General features: G+C 45.6%; 1 protein-coding gene across 1 annotated transcript; it reads right to left on the reverse strand.

The window, feature by feature from the left end:
• Positions 1 to 3,828: 3,828 nt before the first annotated feature.
• LOC119388934 (uncharacterized) lies at positions 3,829 to 8,718 on the reverse strand. The gene is made up of 2 exons (XM_037656279.1): positions 8,471 to 8,718; positions 3,829 to 4,016 (listed from the first exon to the last, which is right to left on the reverse strand). Exons 1-2 carry the CDS (start codon positions 8,715 to 8,717, stop codon positions 3,859 to 3,861), a joined length of 405 nt encoding a protein of 134 aa, XP_037512207.1. The 5' UTR covers position 8,718; the 3' UTR covers positions 3,829 to 3,858.
• Positions 8,719 to 25,841: the final 17,123 nt, after the last annotated feature.

Consider the following 25,841-nt stretch of genomic DNA (forward strand, 5'->3'; position numbering starts at 1 on the left):
CATTCCTTAAAGAATTCTTGGTTAGTGAGCACGCTAGGACCCTAGTATCGGTTAAGCCATCGAATATTCCTAAATTCAACTACGCTCTAATAACATCTGTCCACGTCGAGCATTACTTCTCAGCATACGGGCTTATTCTCAAGTGACAAGAGGTACAATTTTGAGTCCAAAAACCAGGAGGTTGTGGCAGTTTGCTATTGTTCCCGCAATTTAAACAGTGATATTCAGACTACGGCCAGAGTACTCTCCAAACAGATTGTCTGCCACTATTCCAGCAGTCTTATGGGACAATTGCACGGCCATGTTCAACTGTTGGCGCCTTCGTGCAATCACTAACAATAACGTTTTTCTTGTTTTCCTGTCGTAGATACAGGTCACGCTCGTCTTCCCTTGAAATTATTTGCATTTATGTAAAAATGGATTCTGCCTTTGCTTATGACGTTGGAGCACTAAAACGCTGTTTTGCCGGCCTATTTTCGGCGCCTAAAACGCGCTTTCTAGTGCCTAAAAATCAGGCCTCTATCCATGATCGTCCACCACACACTTCGACCGTGACGTTTTCGAGACCGGACTTTATTGAATACGCCGTCTGTGACGAAAAGTGAGAACATTCGATCGAATCGGCGCCTACAAGGCCTTTGTTGCCAGGCTGTGGGAAGGAATGAGTTCGGGAAGACTTATTGTTAGTTTCGTTTACCTTCGACATTGACGCGTGCGCTTCATTTTAAATTTTTATGTAACAGGTGTGTTACACGTATAACGAGGGCGGCGCCTGTATGACAGAATAATAAGGCGGCGCCTGCATCACAAAAGTCAATGGGAACGCTCTTTTAAGAGTCCAGTGACTCCTCCAGAAATGCTAACTCTCTTTTTCTGCTTCTACTTTCCAAAAGGGGTCAGCTGGACACCCGAAGGCAGTCACGGTGTCCTGACCCTCTTTTCACTTTTTTTTTCATAGAGTGTGTGGCCCATAGGGAACTCGACTTGAAGTATGGGCGCTGTGACGCTCGTACGACTGACCTATACGTTACTGGGGATAGATAGTGCCGGCGAAAGCGTTTCCCGCCGTATTTGGCAGCAGCGGCGTCGCGGCCCTAGAAGCAGTGCCGCCGAACCCGAAGCACGGATGAATAAATAAGAACTGGGTACTTTATTAGATACGCGTGATTACAGTGAATTATTTTGTTACCGTTATTGACATTTCCGAAATGTAAAAGTTCTGCAACTTCATGTAAGCACCGAAATGGCTTGACAACTGCAATTTTAACCAGTCTGCAATTTAGTTCAAAGAGGAGGAAGTGCTTTCTTTCTCGCCTTGAGTATGTTTACTACCGCCGTTGTCACCTTCTCCCCACTCATGGCTTCATAAAGCACGTGTACATATCAGCACTATATGCATTGAGCCTATCAAAACCGCGCGCTTGTTGGCTACATGGTGTTATCTCCGCTTGCCCAGACAAAATCGGACGAAACGAAGTGAAATTAGCTGATCGCGCACGACAGTCATGCGAGAAAAGGAAGAACGGGTGGGGCACTCCATGACAAAGCAGGGTAAGAGAAAATTGACAAACGATATTCCTCGTATCTGGACCAATCGAGAGTTTGTTTCTATATGACGTCACGTGACGTCCCCCTTCTGGCGTTACGAAGTGCGCCGACAGAAACGTTACGAATTGCACCGACAGAAACGCCTGGAGAGGACAACGCGCTCGTTTTTTTTTGTACTTTCAGAGATCTTTAGGGGCCATTTAGGATCGAAATCGAGATTATACTAGCGCATTGATGGGGCGGTGCGCTCTCTTCGTCCACTTCATCTTTTAAGACCTTGTAATTATGGTTAATTTATATATTGTTAATTCAGATCATGCTGATTAAAACATTGCAAGTTAGCACTTTGGTAATTAATTCCTTTCTATTTAAAACCATGCTAACTAATCCCATGAAATTAAGACATTGAAAATAAAGCATTGCTAGTTAAGGCCGAACTTATTAAGAATGTACTCATTAATCGTCCGCTTCACGTGGACAGGATGACTCTTCGCGAAGCAATATAGTTCGACGCTCCGCTTGCCTAACCAAAGTTTTTATGAGAACCCAGCGTTTCCTTCGTTCCCAATGCGAGCCCGCGCGGAGCGCGGCTCATTACGTTGTTCCTGGTAACGATATTGTCATTTGTGTTTTCAACGATCCCCAGCATGCCGACAAAAACACAGAACCTGCGTCGGTGAAGACTAACAACAGTTCTTGGGCCCTCCCCACGTAATATACAATTCTCCGATGGCTAAGGAGTCGGTGAACGTTCCGAGGATGTTTTACCAACATCGACTCGGTATCGTCCGGCTAGTCAGACATAGATACATTGTGACTCACAACAAATGAAATCCGAAAGATCTGCGCGTGCGTGGAAGCGGGGGCGGCAGTGCTGTGGCGACAGGAGATCCTCAGAGAATATTCCCAGTTACGATATTTCTGCCGTAGATGACGCTTCCCGTCAAGAGCAGTGGAGCTGCTCGACGATGCTTTGGAAGTCTATATCCACATACCACAGGTAGTGGTGTGCGGGTAGGTGCAACAAGTGACTGGTAGAAAGGATTTTATGTTATGACGTACTCGACAGGGAAGTCTCATGTACCTAGTTAAGGAGACGACCACGAGAGCGCGAAGACGTAGGCGGCCAGACAGACAGACAGACAGACAGACAGACAGACAGACAGACAGACAGACAGACAGACAGATAGATAGATAGATAGATAGATAGATAGATAGATAGATAGATAGATAGATAGATAGATAGATAGATAGATAGATAGATAGATAGATAGATAGATAGATAGAAGAAATGCTTTCAATTTGAAAAGGTGTCCTTGCACCTGCAAGCTCCCGGCATCAGATGTTGCGTGGAAAAAATCATACAAACAAGTGGAAATAACACTAACCTGTGTACAAAATGGGGCACGCACAATTGTAATATGTACCAAAGGGCATGCAAAAATCTGGCGTTTTTGTGCGGAAATCTTGCAACTATCTTCCAATGAAGAACACGCTGTAAATCTCTTGTACTTCAGATTCGCAAATACAGCGGTGCTGTCTGGAATCCATAAAAATCATATCTTGTTAAATAGCTGGCGACAGTCCCAAAGAAGGCGCTGCGCTTTATTGATCTCGTTCATTCTAAGAATGACAGTGTGACTCTACTGAGCAATCGTGCTGCCACGCAGACACTTGCTACCCGCTATCAGGTTGCTTTTCTGAAATTCACATATATGTTGAATAGCGATAACACAGCTGCTATTAAGAGAACGAATGACACATACAATCCTTACGGCACTTGTCCAGCATTATTTATACCAAGTGTATCAGGTCTTATATAACACGCTGTGAATTTTACAAACAGTACGTTTTTTGGTACGCCATGGAAAAACTAGGCTGCCATGAGGCTCGACAAATGATGAATCGTTGGAGGCATTCACCAATGAAATTAAACTCTTGTCGCGTAGTTCTTTAAAATCGCTATAAATATATAATTGCTGAATTCCTTACAATACTGTTGGTTTCGAGCGTGTGTAACATTGAGTTATATATGCTCAAACACTCATTATTTTTCGTGATTAGATATGATGAAAACTTTGTCGCATAAAATTTTTTTGGGAAGTTTGGTAACTATTCATAACAGCTGCTTATGTGTTTCCATATGTCTTGTTAGCAATCCACTTAACCCATGTACTTACCGTTCACGCACCGTGCTTTCATGATTCAGCATATGCTTGTGCATGGACATGTCACGTGATCTCTGAGGTACACTTGGGAACTGCGGATTAATCGCGTAAGTTATATTTATTAGCATATGCGGAATGGCTTTCAATTCTTCTTCTCGCAATCGTCATTTGTCCATGTGCCCTTTGTCCGCCTTCGGTTAACCACAGCAAACACGGAGAATACGAGAGCTGCCAGCAAGTTGATCGCTGCTAGCATCCGATAAAATCCGTCGTAGGTGCCTCTCCCGTCTCGGAAGGATCCTGGGAGATTCACAAAAGCGTGTAGCCGTGGGTGGCATGAGGACAAGATGTTTCAATGGCAAGCTGCGCTACCGTTGATGCGAGGAAAGGCGGTGTGCAAACCTTAGCTTATATTTTGACGCACATGTGCGAACAGAAATTCTTGCGCGATAAGCATTTGGCTCAGGGAAGTATATACTACTTTAGAAAATGACGAATAACCGTGCACAATCCATAGGCATAACAGCACAGACTTGACAAAACACCTGATTCTTCCTAGTTTCATGTTACGTTTGGGCAGTTAGACCTACGAACTAGGCATCACCAACTAGCCTGCCAACGAATGTTACTGATGACTCTACACAGTGGCTCTGCGACCATGATATCGTGCTGCAGGAGCGAAGGAATATCGGTGGGATGCCAATAAAAAAAAAAAATGCCAGGCCTGCGCGGAAAGCGCAGCACAGTCACAGCGAAAGCTGGAAGAGCGGCATTTCTAGAGCCTGAGACCCTGAGGAAATGGATCATGGGAGCCTTATGGGCTTCCTTGGCAACCAACAGAAGTGCACTTGCGAGGAACCCACTACGTTATAAATCATTGTAATTTTTGAGAAGTAGGGCAGTAGGCACTGTGCCATTTTTCGTCATTCTACAGACAGCCGTGGCACCTGCTAAACACATGTAAGGCATTATGCGCACTTTGTTGATGCTGTGCGTGATGACGACGAAGAATTATGGAAGAGCTCTTTGTAATGGGTTGGAAGCATTCAACAACCTACTCGTTGCGCAATTCGCATTGTGTGGCGCCTGGTTACAGAATTCGCGTTGTGCGACGCTTGGTGCTTATTCTACTCTTTTACCACGCTATATTGCATATGCTAATTTGGTTCCTTCCCAACATGAAACCTGTATAGGACCTTTTTGCAAAGCAGTTTCAAGCATTTTTGTCTCTTCTGTTAACTGCCGTCTATGTGGTGTGCCGGAAACAATAGAGCATTGCTTTATTAGCTGCAAAGACGCTATTCTGTTCTGGGATGTCCTTCAGAGAGCACTGAAGAAAAGTTTTGTCGTCAATTCTCACACCATACGTTATCTTATACCAACATCGCTTGATGAAGTGCCATATGATATGTTTTTCCTCATGGGTATGCATAGCTTATGGAAGACACGTATGCAGGAACGTAACGCAGAACCCACCATTTCTTCAAGTATGCACTTCATTCGCATGACTATTCAGCTAAAGGACATTTATGACGACCTGGACTTTAGACCGGACTGGTACCCCCTCTTGGTGAGGTGCTCGGCCTCACCACCTTTCCAGTATAACACGATGTGAAGAACCCTGACCATTCTACTGCACGTTGTGTTAGCCATCGAGTGTGCACTTAGTAACGCTTCAGCGCATATTGTCGCTATGTGATTGTACTTTTGCTTGCTTTATTTGTGCTATTATTGTGCACTGTAATACTAAGTGTGATAAAGACCCTGAAAGAAAAAAGAAAACCGGCATGGCTCAGAGGTTGAATACTGGGCTCCCACGCAGAGGGCCCAGGTTCGAACCTCGTTCCATCCTGGAATTTCTTTCTTATTTAGTTTTTTTTTCTTATTTCGAGCGATACTGGTTACGGACACCGGCGGCGGCGGCGGCGGCGGCGGACAACTACGGCACCAAAAACGGCCGGTGAAATGATCTCATAACAGCTTTCGCTGTAAAATCAACCCTTGTAGGTAGCTTTGAGCGCATACATCGTTAAGTACAATGAGTCCGTCTACAGCGACTTATTCACTGAACCACAGCCGCTACACAAGAAAGAAATGTTTTTATGTAGCGATTGCTGTAGTTCTAAATCCCGCGCTAAATGCAGTTTCACTACTGAAAAACCCGAGGGAGTGCGTAGCACGGGCACCCCGCGATTCCCTTTCGTAGAGTTCCCACTGCTCCGTTTAAGAAATCGAAGATGACGCCAATGTTTAAGGTGAGCGTGTAAGTTTTCCCCGGTACGAGTAGAATCTTGTTAGAGAGTTTCGCAAACTCGGTGTGCGAGCAGCCCGCTTCTTTTGGCTGCGCTTTATCGTCTTTCCACTCGATACGGCGGTTCAGATACCTGTCGTCTGCAGCGAGTTCCGTCAGGTTGTCTCCTGCTTCAGATATATCACCGGAGAAGCGCCGGTGAGAGGATAATTGTGCACTTAGCGAGCCGGTGGCACCCTCTCTTGCTCGGCGCGGGAGTCATCCGCATCTTTCCGAAATGTTTTTAGCGATTTTACGTTAGTTATTGCCAGTTAGCATAACCGGTTTGCTACCCTGCACAGGGGTAAGGAATCGAAGAGATTGAAAGAAGAGTAAAGAAAGAGAAAAAAAAAGAGAGGGGGACCACACATATAACGTCTCAATCCGGCGCCTTGTGTGCTATACAACACCAATATCAGTCTATTGCTGCTTGTGCAAGTTTGTTGTCCTTACGATAAATGTGTTAAGCTGCTGGACGAATCATTTCACACTTTCGTGCTAATCTAATAAAAACGACACAGTAAGATAGGGCGTGAGCTTGGCGTTGTGCATTTTTGCGGAACATTGATTGATATTATTGCTCATGCGCTATCAGAAACGAAATATACGTTTTCCGTGGCCGAGATTTGGTGAAGGTATGCAACAAAACTAGCAATCGTTATTAGATCGTCGTCAGCGATTTCCTAGGTATTTGTAAATGACCATGTTTAAATATAAAGGTAATTGGTTCTTTAGTAAAGATCGGACGCATTAGAAATATTGAGTGGCAGCGGTTTTAAATATACAGGGCGTCCCGGCTATCACGCAGCACTACTTAAAAAAAGAGGAACGTTGTTGCGCGTAGCACACCTAGTGCGTATTGTTCCCAGTATACTCTAGTAGCCACTGCTAATTTTTTCGTCAGTGAGGTTTGTCAATTAGTCCGAATTATGTTTCTAGCTCGATAAATACTCAACTAATCATTAAAATATCAATGAGGCATATGTATGCATGTTTAAATGATACCTAACCTAGTGTTTTCAACAACGTACTAATTGCGCTAGAAGAACTTGTTTTTGGGCGAGTTGGTGCCTTAGTTTCCTGAACATATCGTAAATCGCGCGATGCTAGGAACATGAAAAAGGGCCGGAGGAAAGAGACAGAAGAGCGCCAAACTACCAACTGTTTATTGCCAGCGCAGGCTGAAAAACAGGTAAACTTCCACACATGTGCAGTGGAGTGGAAAAGTTACCCCAAACATGACATCACGTGAGCAGGTCATTAAAGAAGCACAACTCAGACTGAATGAGAACAATGGATGTGTCACTGACACAAGCGGAACGTTTACTTCTAATATGATACGCCTCTAGTAATTCCCTTGCTGTTTGATCTCTGCTTTTGCCGATAATCTTAGCTTGCGCAAAACGTGGCACACACGAGCATGACCTGACATGCCGTGAAGGTGCGCACCACCACTCTTACCAATGCTGTTGGTTGGCATGCTCCCTGAGGCGGTCGTTGATACACCGACCCGTTTGACCGATGTAGGTCTTGCCACAGCTCAGGGGAATTTCATATACAACCCCTTCGGCACAACGCCTACGTAAAACCTGTGAGGCGTTGTGCCGAAGGGGTTGTATATGAAATTCGGAGGCCCTGTATATTGCAGGTTGTTCTGCAAGCTGCCAGCTAAAAAAAATGATTAGCGCTGACAGCACAGTTTGTCTTTAAAAGGCATTGATAGTGTGTAACATACATGCACGACAAAATAAATTTCATGGAAAACCATCATTTAATGTTTGTTTATTGAGTTTCTGATATAATTCAGGAATTGTGGCAGGTAAGGCCACAAGTCATGTCGATTTTCGATCAATTACGCTCATGAGAGCAGTTTATAGATATGCGCTCTGTTATGTATGAGTTAAATGTGTTCCCATTTAATTTCTGTGAAAAACGTCATTTTACGTACCGTATTTACTGGAATCTAAGCCGATGTTTCTTTTCGAAAAAAAGACGATGTGCGAAAGGGGTAGGGGGAGGTCGGCTTAAATACGAGTACCAAGATTATGTTTTTTTTCTGGCCTTGCGAATTTCGGAGGTCAATCAAGGGCGGCCTAGATTCGAGTAAATACGGTAATAAAATATTCAAACTCTGGTATATGTAGTCCCATTCCTTAGGAAGGAACATTTTCATATTGACGTCATTTCAAGAATGCGTTTAAAGTGACTATGCACTTAAAACTGAGAGGCTACATTTTCTTATTTGCTATCTGCCAACTAAGGACAGAGCAAACACATTAGTCGAATCTTCATTAACAATGTCATGCCACTAATCCCTAAGCTTTTGAGAATATTCTGTTTCCGGCAATTGTAAAAATATGTATAATGCCCCCCTTTGAGTCGCGCTGTTGCTCCTAGTGGCGTTTTCCACGTATAACATATTCACACACATAACATAAACGTGAAGTATGTTTGTAGCACTCACCTAGGATTGCAGGCGCGACTAGGCTAAGCGGTATGATCGCCACGCCCGTGACGCCGGCGCAAGCCGCCGACCGATCGACGCCCAGCAGATGAGCGATGAGGACGGCTCTCAAGCACAACAGAGTTCCTTTGCAGAGTCCATGCATAAAGGTCAGCGCTGCAACACCTTCATAGGCGTAAACTTGCGGCATCGCCATCAGGATAGCGGCGACGAAAACAAGCGCGAGCACGTAAAGTGTATAGCGCATGACCGGCCAGATATCGGACAGGAAAGGCACCGCGACACGACCAACGAGTGCGCCGCATGACGAAAAAGAGATGAGTGTCTTGGCTACATCTAGTGTGATGCCCTTGTCCATGGCGCAGTCAACCAGTGTCGTGGAAAATTGTACGTTGCTATAATCGTCAATGATGATGACCGCAACAATGACGTAGAAAGATGGTGTGACGAAGAGCGCCAGGGCGTGCCTTACAGAGCTGCTTTCAGGTAGCGGTGTCTTGAAAATCGGCCGTGTCTCTTGAGGACCTTCTGCCTTCCTGCAGGAAAGGTACCGGTATTCTTAGGCAGTGCATAATAGGTTCCGTTGGTATCGGTTTGACTTAAAAAGTGAGTTTGATGAAAGTGTGCTTGTCCCAATCTAGAGGATTACGTATCCCACCATTACAAAAATGGATTTAGACAGTCTATAGAGTGTCTGTAGACCTCTTGTAGATAAGTTTGCCTTTATGTAGATTTAGTATTTTGCCTAAAGAAAATCTTTTGACAGTCTATAGACAAAAGTTTATAAATGCGTGTACTTTTTTGTTTAATTGCGTTCTATAGATTGTCTATAAACAAAAGTTTTAAAAAGCGTATGGTTCTTTTTTTTATTGTTAGTCTATATACAATCTATAGACAACAGTTAGGTTGATGAAGTTTGTTTTTTGTCTAATTCCAGTGTATAGATTGTTTATAAACAAAGGTTGATAAATTGATGTTATTTCCTATTGTCAAATCCCAGTCTATAGATTGTAGACAGAAGCTAAAGTGGAGTTATTAAATTTTTTTGCTGAAAATAAGGTTTTTCATTGAAATTTTAATAGACGTGTGTACTTTATGCAATTTTGCAACCTTTTTGTTTATATAACATCTAAGCATGCACTCCTTATTGCCCCATTGGGCCCTAGCTTAAAGCTATGTTAGAAAAGAACTAAGGGGGCTCGTTAATTATTTGAACCACAACGTGAAATTGAGCAGGAATGCGTTTTTTATATCTCATTAACACATTCTGGTGCACATGGCACATATATATTTTCCCTCGTAACTCGCATGCTCACATTAGAACTAAAGATGTCTCCAGTAAGCATGTCGCACTCTATGGCTCACCGACTGGATGTATACTGCAAAGACTGTGTGGTTCTTTCCGCCTTCGTTGCTACAATGCAAAGGTCAATGTATTTCGTGGAATACTGGAAAGCGCAGCTTTGAAGCGGGACGATGGGCAAACAGTGAACAGAGTACAACAGCTCTTTTTCAAGACAGAAATAGCAGGGCCCACTGCAGTGCTTTCATTTTTGTTACTATTCAATATACAGTATTTCGCCAATCTTTTCATATACGAAGCACTGTGCCCAGAAACCAATTTTGTTAAAACTATTTTGCGAATTAGCTGTGGCCCTTTCGCTAGCTCATTATATTTGTTCATTTTCACGACATTTTCCGAAGGTAATATGTTAATTAGGATGTTCTTCAACAAATATGCATTTTTCTGTTTTCATTACGACGACGTGCAATGTAATTTTAAATCGTGTTTCAGTAAGCGATTTCAAATTGATAATGTGTGAATGCACTTGCTTACATCTTCCGCTGAGAAGTTTCAAAGAGATATCACTCGGCACCACGGACACTTGCTGTCAAAGGCTCAAGTTTTCCACATGCTTGTGACCATACACACAGACACGGCCGTGAGGGCAACAGCTGTTACAGATAGTAGTAAAAACGGACCGTTCGTTACATATCCTGTACACGAACGGTCAGCGAACGGTATGTTTAAACAGCAAGCACTGGAAATACAATTGAAGAATCGCTCAGAAGCGGCCTCCCCACTAAGGAGTTGCTTTTTCGTTCAGGCACTTCCGTGAAGGCCAAACCCCACGCGAAAATGCACGCGACAGCGACGAGCGACGCGACGTAGACCGTCTTCCCGCACTTGAATGGGCAAACCCCATTCACGCGACGGCCTCAGCGAGCGATCTCCACTGTTTCTGGCGTGAGGGCGTTTACTCGTACCAAAAGTGGCCCGTTCTCAGCGGTATGCAATGTAAAATACGATGTTTTGTTGCATAATGGTACATAAAATGTTTATCATTGTCTTGCAGAATTTTTTTCGATCCCATCACAGCTGCTACGTGCTGCCAAGCCGCGTCACAGACGGCGCGGCACTTGGTAGTTCCCGGCCCTGAGGTTCCGGCGTTCGCGTTCAACAACGTCAATATTGCGCTCGTCGCCGTTGGTCATGTTGATGAGCGTTGTTGTTGATGCGCGTCAATAAGAAAGTGGCCGCAATCAGCAATACGCCATTGATGCATCTTGTTCCGGTGTTTTGCTATTGGCTGCTTGAGCACAGCACTTCCGGGCGATGAGCGACGGATTCCAAATGTTCCAAATCTGAAAAACCGAGCGATTGCGCGAAATCGACCACGCGAAACGTCGCGCGAACGGCTCGTTTCGTCGCTCATAGAATCGCTCGTCGCTGTCGCGTGAATTTTCGCGCATATGGGGTTTCGCCGTTTCGCCTTGAATCGTGAAGGCGCGCGAGCGAACACGATAGGGAAGGGGAGAAAAGCGAGAACCGGTGCGGCAAACGAACGGAAGAGGGCGCGCAGCTGCAACTCAGTTTCAAATCGCTCGCTGAGCGAGAGCCAATCAGTTCAAACCAGGGGGCGCGCAGGCGCACTGGTGTTTAAGTCGTTCAGGCAGTTGAGGTGGTTGAGGCATTTGAGGGTCGTTGTATAAGAAGTTCTCGCAGCGCAGTGTGTAATGCCGAAATAAGTTCGTTGCGCGCATGTATTGTTACCGCGTTGAATAATATTACGTGCTGGTATCGTCGCTGGAAGTCGTGGAATGGACACGTACTTACACGGCGTGTCGGGACGGACGCATCGTTGTTTGACATGAAATCGCTGACGGCCATGTGTTGTCGTAGCCCCAACGAGCGCGATGCTTTGAACAAGATCACAAGCGCGCGCCTTTTGACGAGACTGTCGCCGCAGCGAATATCGCACTTCGGTGAGTTCAAGAACATTGCCAAATCGCGTGACTGTGCATGACGACTTTGTGTAGGTAAGGGCTCGTTCACACAGGCGTGAAACGCTCCGTCACGTCACCGTCACGTCAAAAAACGTACAGCAGACGCGACGTAGCAGTGTACGAACAGACGACGGCAGTTGCAGCGTCGACAGCAGCACGTTTTTGTGCAGTGTTGACCGACTGAGGGACTTGTCCACGCAGCTCAAATGCTTCGCTGGCGCTCTCACGACTCCACTGGGCGCTCCTCCTCGCACCACAAACACACACACACGCACAAAAGCAACCACTTGTCCCCCCGTTTTATGGCCCATTCAGCCAGGCGCGCGTTCAGTGTTTCAAGGCCACGGACCCGGGGGCCGTATGCAAGACGCGTGGCTCTTCTCAGAACTCGGAACTCCAAACGTAAACTTCTGATTGGTTCGTTTTCTAGGGGCGGGGCTCCGTCCCCGTGCCGGCGACGGAAACGTAGAGCACTGCTCTGCGACACCGTCAACCGTTTTTTCCGGAGAAAACGTCCCGGAAAGCCTCTCCCCTGACGGAAATTGGCGACGTGACGTTGACGGAGTGTTTGACGGCTGTGTGAACTAGCCCTAAGATTGCCCGAGCGGCGAGCTGCCATAACAGAGATGGTGTGCAAGAGGAAGTGTTTGATACGAAAGCATGCGTTGTACTAGTGTCTCTGCCTTCTGTGGTGTTCGTTATACGCTTCCGCGGAGCCGTTGCCGTGGGCATCGAATACAGCTAAAAGCAGCTTGTGTTATGCAGGCCTTGTGTTGTTGCGCCCTTCTTCCTTGACTGTATGCAATGGGGCATCCTTGCATGAAATGACGCCCACATGCCTTGTCACTATAAAATTGAGTCTGCTTTTAAACATTACTGGTCACCCTGTGCCCTTTCTATGGTGGAAATGCAGCAGACGTTATCGTTCAATAAGCATAGTTACCCGCCACTGTGGTCTAGTTGTTAAGGTACTCGAGTGCTGACCCACAAGACGCGGAGGTCGAATCCCGGCCGCGGCGGTCGCTTTGCTTGAGACCTCGCGAAGTGCTTGAGGCCCATGTTCTTAGATTTAGGTGCACGTTAAAGAACCCCGGGGGGTCAAAATTTCTGGAGCCCTCCACTACGGCGTCGCTCATAATCGGGGTTTTGGGATGTTAAACCCCATCAATTATTGTTATAAGCATGGTAATAGGTAACTAACGTGCAAATCAACTTTATAAAAGTAGACGGGTGTGCAGATAGAGAGACACATGTACACACACGGCGCGGTCATGCATACGCCATGCTGCTCAGAGGCTACGTGTTTGTAGCTGCGTCGCCGTCTACGGTGCCGCGCTCGTTTTTGCAAAGAATGGACGCAATTGTTCTATATTAAAGATTTTAGTCTGTCTGTCGCGGATCGTAGCTCTTGGGTGTGTTCAGATACAACCAAATCATTCGATTAGCCAAGGGAAAGCATAGCGGACTTTAATTGTTGGCTTTTACTGTAGTGTATTAATAATGACCTAAATTGAAATGGAATAAAGTGAACCAAGAATCACCCTTTGCGTCGATGATATCTCAACGCCCGATGTTCTACCGATTGAGCTACGACGGAAAGCGTTTCGCTATACACTTCGTTGGGTATTTATGTGTGTGTAGTCCCTTGGAGTGTTAGCCTGCGCCACTCGTAGTCAAGGCGGTGAGTGTGGAACACTCTTTTTTTGCCAGAGTGCGTCACGTGGCACGCGATCTTTGCATGGGGCGGCAGCTGACCGATAAAACGTCGCATGCGAACTTGAGGCATAAGTCAGCCGGGGCAAGGACTTCGCGGTGAATGATAGAAAAAAAAGGGGATTTTCCGAGGGCCTCGTTTCTTTGTTATACACAACCTAAACGATCGAAAAGATCCCCTTCTTTCGTAGATTCAGCGAGGGCGTCGCCCCGGTAGACTTAAAGCATCAAGTTAGCATGCGAGGGTTTGTTGGTGAGCTGCTGCGTGGTGCTAAGACCCCGCCGCGGTGGTCTAGTGGTTATCGCGCCAGACTGCTGATCCGAAGGTCGCGGGATTGAATCTCGGCCGCGGCGGCTGCATTTACGATGGACGCGAAAATGTTTGAGGCCCGTGTACTTAGATTTAGGTGCACGTTAAAGAACCCCAGGTGGTCCAAATTTCCGGAGCCCTCCACTACGGCGTCTCTCATAATCATATCGTGGTTTTGGGACGTTAAACCCCAGATATTATTATTATTACGTGGTGCTAAGATCAAGTGCCACGTGATGCCGTCTGTCAAAAATGAATGTTCCAAACTCACCGCCTGGGCTACGTGCGGCGCTGGCTGAGACTCCTAGAGATTACAAATGCATAAGTACCCAACGAAGTATACGGGGAAGCGCCAGACGCGTAACTAGAAGGTTATGGATTCAGATCCCACCGACGGAAAGGGTGATTTTTCGTCCACTGTAATCAATTTCAACGTACGCCATTATTACTACACTACAATTAAAGAGACACTAAAGAAAAACAATGAATCCGTTTAGATCGATAAAATGGGCTCTGAGAACTCTAATGTCGTTAATTTCGCCACCATAGGTTTATTATTAGAGGAGAAAACCAAGGTCAAAGTTTCATTTTTAAATTTCGCGCCGAAATCTTCCTACGTGACGTCACTGATTTCAAAGTGTATTTATCTTATTTTGGCGCCATTTGCTGAACAAAACTACCCCAAACTTGGTATGTCAAGTCTCTGGCCCCCTCAGAGGACAATGTACTTCATTTTTACCGATTAGGAACTACGTAGTCCCTAGTAGGCGCCGTCAAAACATGTAACGTCACGGCGAATGGTGCGGAAACTTCGAGGTGGCGTCGCCACCCACATTTTGTTTTTGCGTATTTTCTTGCTTACTAAGCATCTTCTCGCAGCAAGTGTGGGTTTTGGTATCGTGAAAGAGTACTTTACTAATATGAAAAAAATCGTTTTGCTCTTTAGTGTCCCTTTAAAGCCGACAATTAATGTCCGCTATGCTTTCCCTGGCTTAAGTGTCTGTTCGATTAATTTGGTTGTGTCTAACAAAGAAACGAGGCCCTCGAAAAAATTCCCATTCGCTCGTTCATTAGGTTTGTACACGAGGCTCACTGTAAGGCAATTCATTTGTCTGAAACACGTTTTGAACTGGTAGTAACAGTAAGTACACACATACAACTACAAACTTGATTCATTCGAAGTAGCACACCACGTATATGTAAATTATTGTTGGTGGATGTGAGCTTCAGTTCAATTAAACTTGTTAAGTGCATGCTCTCCTTGTTGCTGTATCTGTGTGAGAAAGATTGGGGCAAATATTGGTCCTGCCACTCCATATTTTCTTTGTTTGATGAACCATACGTCGTCTGTCTAGTAAAAGTTCTTTTAACGGAGAAGTACCTTCGTTACATCGTATGCAAAAATGGGTCTTCATTTATTTTTCGCGCATGCTTTGTCGTAAGTTTTTATATTTTTGTATCTTTTTCTGATTAAAGCTCTGTTGTAAGTCAGCGCTTGTGCTTGTCATTCTTTTCTGTGTGCTTTGCCTCGTTTTCTTTTCCATAACTTATTGGGATAAATTTATACATCACTAATCTACAGGAACGGCCTCTAGGCAATCTATGGATAATCTACAGACATTTGTCTGTGGACATTTTATAGACAAAAGTGAACCAAAGTGGATTTATATGAGCCTATAGACTTTTGTTTATAGACATTCTGCAGACATCGATCTAAACGCATGAATTTTTATTAATCTGCAGATTTTCTATAGTCAGTCTATAGACTTAGACTTTCTTGTAGACTAGTCTATAAAAACGAGTGTGGCCACTATTCCATAGACTGTCTATAGACCAGTCTAAAGAACGTAGCTATAGAACGTCAATTGATTTTATCGACAGATGTGTACAAACTCTATATAGACTAAACATATTTTTGTAAGGGCACGATCCGTGTTAATGATCAACCCGCCAAACCTGTCCTAATATACGCTACCAAGTTGGTGTTATTTATCGCTGTTATTTGCGCTAGGTATTTCACACTTGCTGTGCCCTTACAAAAATATGTTTAGATAGTCCATATAAAGTTTGTAGACATCTGTCTATAAAATCAATTGACGTTCTATAGCTGAATTCTTTAGACTGGTCTATAGACAGTCTATGGAATAGTGGCCGCACTCGTTTTTATAGACCAGTCTACAAGAAAGTCTAAGTCTATAGATTGGCTATAGAAGGTCTGTAGATTAATAAAAATTCATGCGTTTAAACCGATGTCTGCAGAATGTCTATAAACAAAAGTCTATAGGCTCATATAAATCTACTTTGGTTTACTTTTGTCTATAAAATATCCACAGACAAATGTCTGTAGATTATCCATAGGCTATTTCTATGACCCAGTATATAGAGTGTCTACAGACTTATTACCTCACAAATATACTGTGGCCTACAGATTGCCTAGAGGCAGTTCCTGTAGATTAGTGATGTATAAATTTATCCCAATAAATTCTGGAAAAGAAAACGAGGCAAAGCACACAGAAAAGAATGACAAGCACAAGCGCTGACTTACAACAGAGCTTTAATCAGAAAAAGATACATAAATATAAAAACTTACGACAAAGCATTGCGCGAAAAACAAATGCAGACCCATTTTTGCATACAATGTAACGAAGCTACTTCTCCGTTAATAGAACTTTTACTAGACAGACAATTTATGGTTCATCAAACAATGAAAATATGGAGTGGCAGTACCAATATTTGCCCCAGTTTTTCTCACACAGATACAGCAACAAGGAGAGCATGCACTCGCTTAACAAGTTTAATTGAACTGAAGCTCACATCCACCAACGATAATATACATATACATAATGTGCTACTTCGAATGAATTAAGTTTGTAGTTGTATGTGTGTATTTACTGTTACTACCAGTTCAAAACGTGTTTCAGACAAATGAATTGCCTCGTGTACAAACCTAATGAACGAGCGAATGGGAATTTTTTCGAGGGCCTCGTTTCTTTGTTAGACACAACCAAATTAATCGAACGGACAATTAAGCCAGGGAAAGCATAGCGGACATTAATTGTCGTCTTTAAAGGGGCACTGAAGAGCAAAACGATTTTTCTCATATTAGTAAATCACTCTTTCACGATACCAAAACCACCACGCTTGCTGCGAGAAGATGCTTAGTAAGCACGAAAATACGCAAAAACAAAATGTGGGTGGCGACGCCACCTTGAAGTTTCCACACCATTCGCCGTGACGTTACATGTTTTGACGGCGCCTACTAGGGACTACGTAGTTCCTAACCGGTAAAAATGAAGTACATTGTCCTCTGAAGGGGCCAGAGACGTGACATACCAAGTTTGGGGTAATTTTATTGAGCAAATGGCGCCAAAATAAGATAAATACACTTTGAAATCAGTGACGTCACGCGGGAAGATTTCGGCACGAAATTTAAAAATGAAACTTTGACGTTGGTTTTCTCCTCTACTAATAAACCTGTGGTGGCGAAATTAACGACATTAGAGTTCTCAGAGCCCAATTTATCGATCTAAACCGATTCATTGTTTCTCTTTAGTGTCCCTTTAATTGTAGTATAGTAATAATGGCGTACGTTGAAATTGATTAGAGTGGACGAAAACTCACCCTTTCCATCGGTGGGATCTGAATCCACAACCTTCTGGTTACACGTATGGCGCTTCCCCGTTTACTTCGTTGGGTACTTATGTATTTGTTATCCCTAGGAGTCTCAGCCAGCACCGCACGTAGCCCAGGTGGCGAGTTTGGAACATTCATTTTTGACAGAGGGCATCACGTGGCACTTGATCTTAGCACCACGTAATAATAATAATATCTGGGGTTTAACGTCCCAAAACTACGATATGATTATGAGAGACGCCGTACTGGAGGGCTCCGGAAATTTGGACCACCTGGGATTCTTTAACGTGCACCTAAATCTAAGTACACGGGCCTCAAACATTTTCTCCTCCATCGAAAATGCAGCCGCCGTGGCCGAGATTCGATCCCGCGACCTTCGGATCAGCAGTCGAGCGCCATAACCACTAGACCACCGCGGCGGGGTCTTAGCACCACATACAGCTGACCAATAAACCCTCGCATGCTAACGATGCTTTAGGTCTACCGGGGCGACGCCCTCGCTGAATCTACGAAAGAAGGGGACCTTTCGATCGTTTTGGTTGTGTATAAAAAAGAAACGAGGCCCTCCAAAAATCCCCTTTTTTTTCTTTCATTCACCGCGATGTCCTTGCCCCGGCTGACTTATGCCTCAAGTTCGCATGCGACGTTTTATCGGTCAGCTGCCGCCTCATGGAAAGATCGCGTGCCACGTGACAAACTCTGGCAAAGAAGAGTGTTCCACACTCACCGCCTTGAGTACGAGTGGCACTGGCTAACACTCCCAGGGACTACACATACATAAATGCCCAGCAAAGCGTACGGCGAAGCGCTTTCCGTCGTAGCTCAATCGGCTGAGCATCGGGAGTTTAGATACCATCAACGCAAAGGGCGATTTTCCGTTCACTTTATTCCATTTCAATTTAGGCCATTATTACTACACTACAGTTAAAGCCAACAATTAAAGTCCGCTATGATTTCCCTTGGCTAATCGATTGATTTGGTTGTGTCTGTACACACCCAAGAGCTACAATCTGCGACAGACAGACTAAAATATTTAATATAGAACAATTACGTACATTCTTTGCAACGTACATTCTTTGCAAAAACGAGCGCGGCACCGTAGACGGCGACGCAGCTACAAACACATAGCCTCTGAGCAGCATGGCGTATGCATGACCGCGCCGTGTGTGTACATGTGTCTCTCTATCTGCACACCCGTCTACCTTTATAAAGTTGATTTGCACGTTAGTTAACTATAACCATGCTTATAACAATAATTGATGGGGTTTAGCATCCAAAAACCACGATTATGAGCGACGCCGTAGTGGAGGGCTCCAGAAATTTTGACCACCCGAGGTTCTTTATACGTGCACCTAAATCTAAGAACACGGGCCTCAAGCACTTCGCGAGCCCTCAAGCAAAGCGACCGCCGCGGCCGGGATTCGATCTCCGCGACCTGTGGGTCAGCAGTCGAGCACCTTAACAACTATATATTTAGACCACCGTGGCGGGTAACAATGCTTATTGAACGATAACGTCTGTTGCATTTCCACCACAGAAAGGGTACGGGGCGACCAGTAATGTTTAAAAGCAGACTCAATTTTATAGTGACAAGGCATGTGCACGTCATTTCATGCAAGGATGCCGCATTGCATACAGTCAAGGAAGAGGCGCATAGACAGCGACTCGAACAAGAACTTCACACGCTGGACTCTGAGCGAACGTTTTCCTTAGCGAAAATACTAGGCACATGGCCGACTAGGTCAAACCGTAAAGCAATGAAAGTGCTCCAGCGTTATTTTGAAGACACTAATATTTGCGATGGCTACTGAGTTCTTGAACTTATATGACTGTATATATATATATATATATATATATATATATATATATATATATATATATATATATGTAACGTATGAACAAGGCGATGGTAGGAGAAGGCGACGAAGAAGAAGTGCGCGTGCATTAGAATAAATGCATGGCAACTGAACCACGACGCGTCTCTGTTTTGTAACGTTACACAAGCCGACAGGATCGACCTCATCAACCTGCCATGGCTAAGCCGAAGCCTCCGCTCAACATACCGAAGTACAAGGGAACACCAGAAGACGTCCCCGTCGACAAGTGGCTTCTTCTTTTCGATACGAAGGCGGTCGAGGCATCGTGGACACACAGCGATCGGGTCAGTCAGTCCAGAAATGATGTGGCACTCTTTAAGGTCGGCCAAGGAGCCCAGTCGTTTTTTCTCGTCGTAGTAGTCCTTGATGGTCTGCCCTCCTTTCAGCCGGTAGTGAATGAAGAGACGGAAGGCATCTCCGTCGGTCGTAGCAAAGCGGTTTTGCATGCCGCTCTTGATATCGTCCCATGTCTCGCCTTTTCCGAAAATCTCTGTTAGGTACCACTTGAACGCTTCCCCTTCGATGTATTCGCTGAACTGACAATGTATGAAGTCAACATCAAACATCAAAAAGGCGTAAGCAACGTAGAAGCGGATACACTCTCCAGAGCCCCCATAGTTCAACTTCTGTCACACGACGAACTTCAACGATGCGCCAATGAGCACCCAAGAGGACCGTATTCATTGGAAAACAACATAGTCATCGTCAAAAGAAAAGGACTAAGGAAGATATATGTGCCACATGAACTGCGCCCTACCATTCTTAAGAACGCACATCAACATTTCGGGCATGTCGGAGTTAAGAAGACACTGTCACTCCTGTCTCCACAATACTATTGGCCGGATATGGTAACCGATGTTGCCACCTATATTCGGCATTGCGATACATGCCAGAGATGCAAGAAGACGAAACAAAGAAGTATGGGACACTTGAATCACTGCCTCCAGCTGAAGAGCCCTTTGACCTCTTCGCAATGGACACCATTGGAGGATTTTCTGGATACGGCTCATCAAAAAGGTTTATCCATTTGGTTATTGATCATGCTACTCGCTACGTATGGGCGTTCGCTCATAAAAGTGAAAACAGTGACGCCTACATCTCATGCCTGAAAACCATTTTTGCTGCGGGAAAACCAAGGAAGTTCCTTTCAGATCGTGGAACGGGATTCACTGCAGGAAAATTTAAGCAGTTCCTAAAGCACAACCGAATACATCAACTCTTCACTTCATCTCATCATCCGCAATGCAATGGTATGAATGAGCGGACAAACCAGACCATTGTAACCAGACTTAAATGTAAGATCAATGACGAGCCACAGAAGTGTTGGACAAAACTGCTCTCGGAAGTAATAGACGAATACAACAGAACGCCCCACGAAGTTACTGGCTACGCACCTTCATTCCTGATGTATGGAATTCCATCGTATCCAACTATTCTGGAACAACGAGAAGAAACTGTTGAAGAAGCGCGGAAAGCTGCGGTTAACAATTCCATCGCCTACCACAATAAGAACAAAGTCGTCTATGATAGGAAATTTCTCCCGATTGAGTTCCAAGTCGGTGACTTCGTCCTTTACGAGACACCATGGCATCCCAACAACGGCAAACTGAGTTCCATCATGGAAGGTCCTTACAAGATTCTACGCAAGGTCTCACCAGTGAACTACGAGATCAACCGCTCTGTGTTTCCTTTAGGTAGAAACTCTGATATTGTTCATGTTAGCAAACTGCGGCGTTATTTTGTACCTTCTGAACTGCGACTTTCTCGGGGGGAGGGGGAAAAGTGTAACGTATGAACAAGGCGATGGTAGGAGAAGGCGACGAAGAAGAAGTGCGCGTGCATTAGAATAAATGCATGGCAACTGAACCACGACGCGTCTCTGTTTTGTAACGTTACACATATATATATATATATATATTCTGTTATCCTAACAACTATGTGGAAAGGGGTAGCCGTCACCAAGCAATGGTGACAACAACTCCTTCATTTATTTTCTATTTCAATAAAAAAAAAGGCGAAACAACACAAGGCCTGCATAACACAAGCATAGCATCGCGCAATGCAACGCGTATTCTTCAGGCTGTTTTTAGCTCTAATCGACGCACACGGCAACGGCTCCGCGGAAGCGTATAACGAACACCACAGAAGGGAGAGACACTAGTACAAGGCATACTTTCGTATCAAACACTTCCTCTTGCACACCATCTCTATTATGGCAGCTCGCCGCTCGGGCAATCTTACCTACACAAAAGTCGTCATGCACAGTCACGCGATTTGGCAACGTTCTTGAACTCACCGAAGAGCGATATTCGCTGTGGCGACAGTCTCGTCAAAAGGCGCGCGCTTGTGATCTTGTTCAAAGCTTCGCGCTCGTTGGGGCTACGACAACACATGGCCGTCAACGATTCCATGTCAAACAACGATGCGTCCGTCCCGACACGCGGTGTAAGTACGTGTCCATTCCACGACTTCCAGCGACGATACCGGCACGTAATATTAATCAACGTGGTAAAAATACATGCGCGCAACAAACTTATTTCGGCATTACACACTGCGCTGCAAGAACTTTTACAACGACCCTCAAGTGCGTCAACTGCCTGAACGGCTTAAACGTCAGTGCGCCTGCGCGCCCCCTGGTTTGAATTGATTGGCTCTCGCTCAGCGAGCGATTTGAAACTGAGTTGCAGCTGCGCGCCCTCTTCCGTTCGTTTGCCGCACCGGTTCTTGCTTTTCTCCCCTTCCTTATCGTGATCGCTCGCGCGCCTTCACGATTCAAGGCGAAACCCCATGTGCGCAAAAATTCACGCGACAGCGACGAGCGATGCTATGAGCGACGAAACGAGCCGTTCGCGCGACGTGTGGCGTGGTCGATTTCGCGCGATCGGTCGCTTTTTCAGATTTGGAATCCGTCGCATGTCCGTCGCTCGTCGCCCGGAAGTGCTGTGCTCAAGCAGTCAATAGCAAAACACCGTAATAAGATGCATCAGTGACGTATTGCTGATTGCCGCCACTTTCTTATCGACGCACATCAACAACAACGTTCATCAACATGAACGGCGACGAGCGTAATGTTGACGTTGTTGAACGCGAACGCTGGGACCGTAAGAAACTCTATGTCTGGGACCCGCGCCGTCTGTGACGCGGCTTGGCAGCACGTAGCAGCAGTCATGGGATTGAAAAAAATGCTGCAGGACAATGATAAACATTTTATGTACCATTATGCAACAAAACATCGTATTTTACATTGCATACCGCTGAGAACGGGCCACTTTTGGTACGAGTGAACGCCCTCATGCCGGCAACAGTGGAGATCGCTCGCCGAGGGCACCGAGGGTATAGTGTAGCCGAGGGTACCGAGGGCGTCGCGTGAATGGGGTTTGCCCATCCAAGCGACCGCTTGCGCGAAGACGATCTACGTCGCGTCGCTCGTCGCTGTCGCGTGCATTATCGCGTATATGGGGTTTGGCCTTCACGGCAGTGCCTGAACGAAAAAGCAACTTCTTAGTGGGGAGGCCGCTTCTGAGCGATTCTTCAATTGTATTTCCAGTGCTTGCTGTTTAAACATACCGTTCGTGGACCATTCGTGTACAGGATATGTAACGAACCGTTTTTCTACTATCTGTAACAGCTGTTGCCCTCGCGGCCGTGTCTGTGTGTACGATCACAAGCATGTGGAAAACTTGAGCCTTTGACAGCAAGTGTCCGCAGTGCCGAGTGATATCTCTTTGAAATTTGTACCGAGCCAGTGTCACCATCGATGCCTCGCCCTTAGGGCGGCTGCAAATTCTTTCTTACTGATGTTCCCTGTTAATTTAAATTAATATACGAGAACTGAAATCTGGGCGAGGTTGTAAGAATTAGCGCTCGTCTCGAGTTTATGTTGCTTCCTTGTGTCCCCGTAATTTTCGCGCTACATGCTCTACGATAAATTAATATATTCTAAGCGGGAGATGTAAGCAAGTGCATACACACATTATCAATTTGAAATCGCTTACTGAAACACGATTTAATATTACATTGCACGTCGTCGTATGAAAACAGAAAAATGCATATTTGTTGAAGAACATCTTAATTAACATATTACCTTCTGAAAATGACGTGAAAATGAACAAATATAATAAGCTAGCGAAAGGGCCACAGCTAATTCGCAAAATATTTTTAACAAAATTGGTTTCTGGGCACAGTGCTTCGTATATGAAAAGAATGGCGAAATACTGTATATTGAATAGTAACAAAAATGAAAACACTGCAGTGGGCCTTGCTATTTGTGTCTTGAAAAAGAGCTCTTGTACTCTGTTCACTGTTTGCCCATCGTCCCGCTTCAAAGCTGCGATTTCCAGTGTTCGACGAAATACATTGCCCTTTGCATTGTAGCAACGAAGGCGGAAAGAACCACACAGTCCTTGCAGTACATCCAGTCGGTGAGCCATAGAGTGCGACATACTTACTGGAAACATCTTTAGTTCTAATGTGAGCATGCGAGTTACGAGGGGAAATATATATGTGCCATGTGCGCCAGAATGTGTTAATGAGATATACAAAAACCGCATTCCTGCTCAATTTCACGTTGTGGTTCAATTAATTAATGAGCCCCCTAGTTCTTTTTTAACATACCTTACAGCTAGGGCCCAATGGGGCAATAAGGAGTGCATGCTTAGATGTTATATAAACAAAAAGGTAGCAAAATTGCATGAAGTACACACGTATGATAAAATTTCAATGAAAAACCTTATTTTCAGCAAGAAATTAAATAACTCCACTTTAGCTTCTGTCTTTAGACAGTCTATAGACTGGGATTTGACAATAGGAAATAACACCGATTTATCAACCTTTGTATATAGACAATCTATACACTGGGATTAGACAAAACACAAACTTCATCAACTTAACTTTTGTCTATAGATTGTATATAGACTGTACCGGTGCGCATCGGCGCCCGCTCTGTGCCAGCGAGAGTGAAGACGATGACGTTCGTGTGTTGCGCGCTCGGTCTGTTTTCTGTGCTGACGCTGTCTCGCATTTGTGACCCTTGTGCAAGGCGCCGTGCCGAACCTCTTTAGAAGAACCCGCCTGTTGCATTTGGTGGAGCTGCTGGGTAGTTCCCCTCCTCGTCCTGGAGCTCCGCAACCGCACCTTACCATCTGCCTCCGCAATGACCGAGGACACCGTTCCCTCTCCAGCCCCACCTACACCCACGTCGGTCATGTGTGCTGGGGTGTTTCTTCAACGTGACCCTCCGATGTTCAGCGGCACTGACGAAATGGATGTTGAAGACTGGCTGGTAGAGTTTGAGCGCGTGAGCGGTCCGAACAAATGGGATGAAAGTGGGAAAGTTGACGCACGTCAGCTTTTACCTGACTGATGTGGCCAAGCTATGGTACTTCAACCATGAAGCCGATTTCACCACCTGGTCGGCTTTCAAAGAGAAGCTCACTTCGTTCTTCGGTAGGCCAGGCGTGCGAAAGCTTCGCGCCGAACACCGCCTGCGTGCCAGAGCCCAAAAAAACGGTGAGACCTTCACCAGCTATATTGAGGACGTCATCGACCTCTGTAAGCGGGTGAATGTGTCAATGGCAGAATCTGACAAAATAAGGCACATTCTGAAAGGCATAGATGACGATGCGTCCATATGCTAGTAGCCAAGTGCCCCTCAGACAGTAACGCAAGTCATTGAACTATGCCAAAGCTTTGATGAGCTGCGTAAAGAGCGCCTTTCTACCCGTCGCGCCGGAATTCCGACAGCGGAACTCTCAGCCTTGGAAACTAGAAGCACTGGCGCTGAATATTCCGCCTTGCTGCCACAAATTAAGCAGTACGTTCGTGAGGAAGTGGCTCGCCAGCTCTCCCTTGTGGCATGTGTCAACGAGAGCCCCACGGCGCTGGATCACTCGCTCCGCCGGGTCATTCAGAGTCAAGTTGCTGAGGCTCTCCCACCTCCTGTTCCAACAACGCAAGTTGCGGCGCCTCTCACTTACGCTGAAGCCGTTACCCATTCATATGCTCGACCGACGCCAGTACCATCCGGCTCAGTCACCAACTTCTACTCGTCGCCACGCCCTGTCCGCCCGGTACGCCCTGTTCACGCACCACCCTTCTCGCCTCCCGGACCTTCTCACAACCCCTGGCGTACTCCAGACAACAGGCCTATCTGCTATGCCTGCGGTATTCCTGGCCATGTTGCACGCCACTGTCGTCGCCGCGGTCTGCATTCGCATGATGGACGCCACCAACCTCGGCTACATGCCACAGCAACCAGCACGCCGTACCCCTGCTGACTCATCGGACACTTATTCGCACCGTGCCACTTTCGCCTCCCGTCGATCTCCTTCTCCCCGGCGCCGCTCCATTTCTCCCATGCTCCGCCGTTCCAACTCTGCTCAGGAGGAAAACTAAGAGCCGCAGTTCCTGAGGCAAGAACTGCGCCTTCGTCGAAAATTTCAAGGCCTCATCTTTCGCCCCCTAACGAAATCGCAGTTTTTTATAGACGGCTGTCGCGACCAACGCTCTTGTTGACACAGGAGCTGCCGTTTGTGTTATCAGTGAACTATTA

The sequence above is a fragment of the Rhipicephalus sanguineus genome, chromosome 4, assembly GCF_013339695.2.
Source record: "Rhipicephalus sanguineus isolate Rsan-2018 chromosome 4, BIME_Rsan_1.4, whole genome shotgun sequence".
Classification (NCBI taxonomy): Eukaryota; Metazoa; Arthropoda; class Arachnida; order Ixodida; family Ixodidae; genus Rhipicephalus; species Rhipicephalus sanguineus.

Coding starts and splice junctions, on each gene's coding strand:
- LOC119388934 (XM_037656279.1), bottom strand. CDS start 8,717: ATGCGCTATACACTTTACGTGCTCGCGCTTGTTTTCGTCGCCGCTATC. Junction 4,017..8,470: donor AGTCGCGCCTGCAATCCTAG/GTGAGTGCTACA, acceptor TGAATCTCCCAG/GATCCTTCCGAGACGGGAGA.